At 42.3% G+C, this 2,168-nt stretch overlaps 1 protein-coding gene across 1 annotated transcript in view; it reads left to right on the plus strand.

Moving 5' to 3' along the window:
- The window catches only part of LOC106882759 (exportin-4), a 46,071-nt gene that overhangs the window by 31,093 nt on the left and 12,810 nt on the right, over nucleotides 1–2,168 (plus strand). Inside the window, exons 21-22 of the mRNA XM_014933538.2 lie at nucleotides 250–380; nucleotides 1,529–1,646. Coding sequence (XP_014789024.1) covers nucleotides 250–380; nucleotides 1,529–1,646 — 249 coding nt within the window. The remainder of the gene's footprint in view (nucleotides 1–249; nucleotides 381–1,528; nucleotides 1,647–2,168) is intronic.

Raw genomic sequence — 2,168 nt, forward strand, 5'->3', positions numbered from 1 at the left:
CCCGCCCGACTCTTCGCTTCCCGCCCGATTCTCCTCGCTTCCCACCCGACTCTCCTCACTTCCCACCCAAGTCTCCTCGCTTCCCGTCTCACCCTCCTACCTGACTGCTTGCCCCCCACACAACTCTGCTCATCACCCTACTCCCCCACCCCTAACACTCAACTCCCCATGCCTCTTGCCCAACTCTTCTCACTTTACACTCTCTCTCTCTCTACCTCTGTTGACCTCTGCCCTTTTTCTCTCTTCCAGTTCCCCAATCTCTGCAGCCAGTACTTCAAGTTAATAACGTTCCTGGCAGAATGTCATCCAGAGAAATTTTGTCTTCTTCCAGCAGAATTGTTTAAAGCATTCATGGATTCCGTACAGATGGGACTTAATGCGTATCCTTTACACAACACACACACACACAACAGTCTGTGTGCGCCTATAGAAATCTATATATGTCTGCATGTAGCGGTTGGAGATCATAGTGTGTGTCTGGTGTATGTGTCAACGTGGTAGTAGCACATGTATGTATGTTTGAGGCTGGGAATAGTGTAACTTGTGTCTGGCCAGTTTAGACATAGAACCGGTCGGATGCTTAGACCAGGTACAACCAGATTAAATGCTAAAGTGTTAAAGAAGTTTGGCTGTCCATTTCAAGAGTACCTGGGCTATAGCAGGGGAGTTAGTTGTACAGTTTAACATAAGGGCAAGAAATCACATGAAGTGAGTTATAAAACATGCAAGAAAGCGACTAAGCAGAATACAGTTTTTAGAAAGCAAGTTTCCATTACATCATCATCATCATCATTTAACGTCTGCTTTCCATGCTAGTATGGGTTGGACCATAAACTAAAATGCTGCAACAGAAACTTTAATAGCAAAAGGGGCCATCTGGCTTAAAATTAGCTTATAGTAGGAAGTGTCAGGTACGAAATTTTTTTTTTTTTTTTTTTCGTGAGAGAGAGGCATCTTATATGCCATCAATTACAGTAGGTGTGTATGTGTTCTAGTGGAGGCGCAATGGCCCAGTGGTTAGGGCAGCGAACTCGCGGCCATAGGATCGCGTTTTCAATTCCCAGACCAGGCGTTGTGAGTGTTTATTGAGTGAAAACACCTAAAAGCTCCACAAGGCTCCGGCAGGGGATGGTGTCGAACCCTGCTGGACTCTTTCATCACAACTTTCTCTCACTCTTACTTCCTGTTTCTGCTGTGCCTGTAATTCAAAGGGTCAGCCTTGTCACACTGTGTCACGCTGAATATCCCCCGAGAACTACGTTAAGGGTACATGTGTCTGTGGAGTGCTCAGCCACATGCACGTTAATTTCACGAGCAGGCTGTTCCGTTGATCGGATCAACTGCAACCCTCGACGTCGTAAGCGACAGAGTGCCAACAACAACGTATGTGTTCTAGGGTTATTGTGTGTGTTTAGGGTTATTGTGAAAGAGAAATCATCTTGCCAGACTTTTTTTGTCTGTTTTGTATTTAAAGAATACTATTTGTTGTCCTATCTTGAAATTTTTCATCCTTAACTCGAAGCTGTAGATATGGCCCAGATATTACCAAATTGTGCCTTGAAATAATTGCAGCTCTTGCTTCTCATGTGTGTAACAATGATCTAAATGGATCGCCGCTGTATTTAGCCATGGAGCTGTTCCTGAAGGTAAGGCCAGACCAACAATTCTACATTGTGGTATTTTTATATTTTGGGACTGTGGTCATGCTGGAGCACAACACAACGTCTGCAACTGGTTTTTATTTGATTTCTCTTTATTAGTAGTAACAAGGATCAACTACGTCAGGGAATTTACATCACACACATACGCACACATTTATCATAACACAGTTCTATATTTAAGAGATGAGGAATTATGTACATTATTTACATTTGACGGATATTTGTCCTCATCTTGTTTGTTGATAACATAACGTTTCAGCTGATATACCCTCCAGCCTTCATCAGGTGTCTTGGGGAAATTTCAAACCTGGGTTCTCATTCCTAAGGTATTTTTCCATGTTGTTGTTATTATTATTATTATTATTATTATTATTATTATTCAGGTCACATTCTGGAATTGAACTTGGAATCTTGGGGTTATTATCCCAAGATTCCGAGTTTGATTCCAGGCATTGACCTGAATAATAATAACATTGAAAAATACCTTAGGAATGAGAACCCAGGTTC

Source organism: Octopus bimaculoides, chromosome 27 (genome assembly GCF_001194135.2).
Source record: "Octopus bimaculoides isolate UCB-OBI-ISO-001 chromosome 27, ASM119413v2, whole genome shotgun sequence".
Taxonomy (NCBI): domain Eukaryota; kingdom Metazoa; phylum Mollusca; class Cephalopoda; order Octopoda; family Octopodidae; genus Octopus; species Octopus bimaculoides.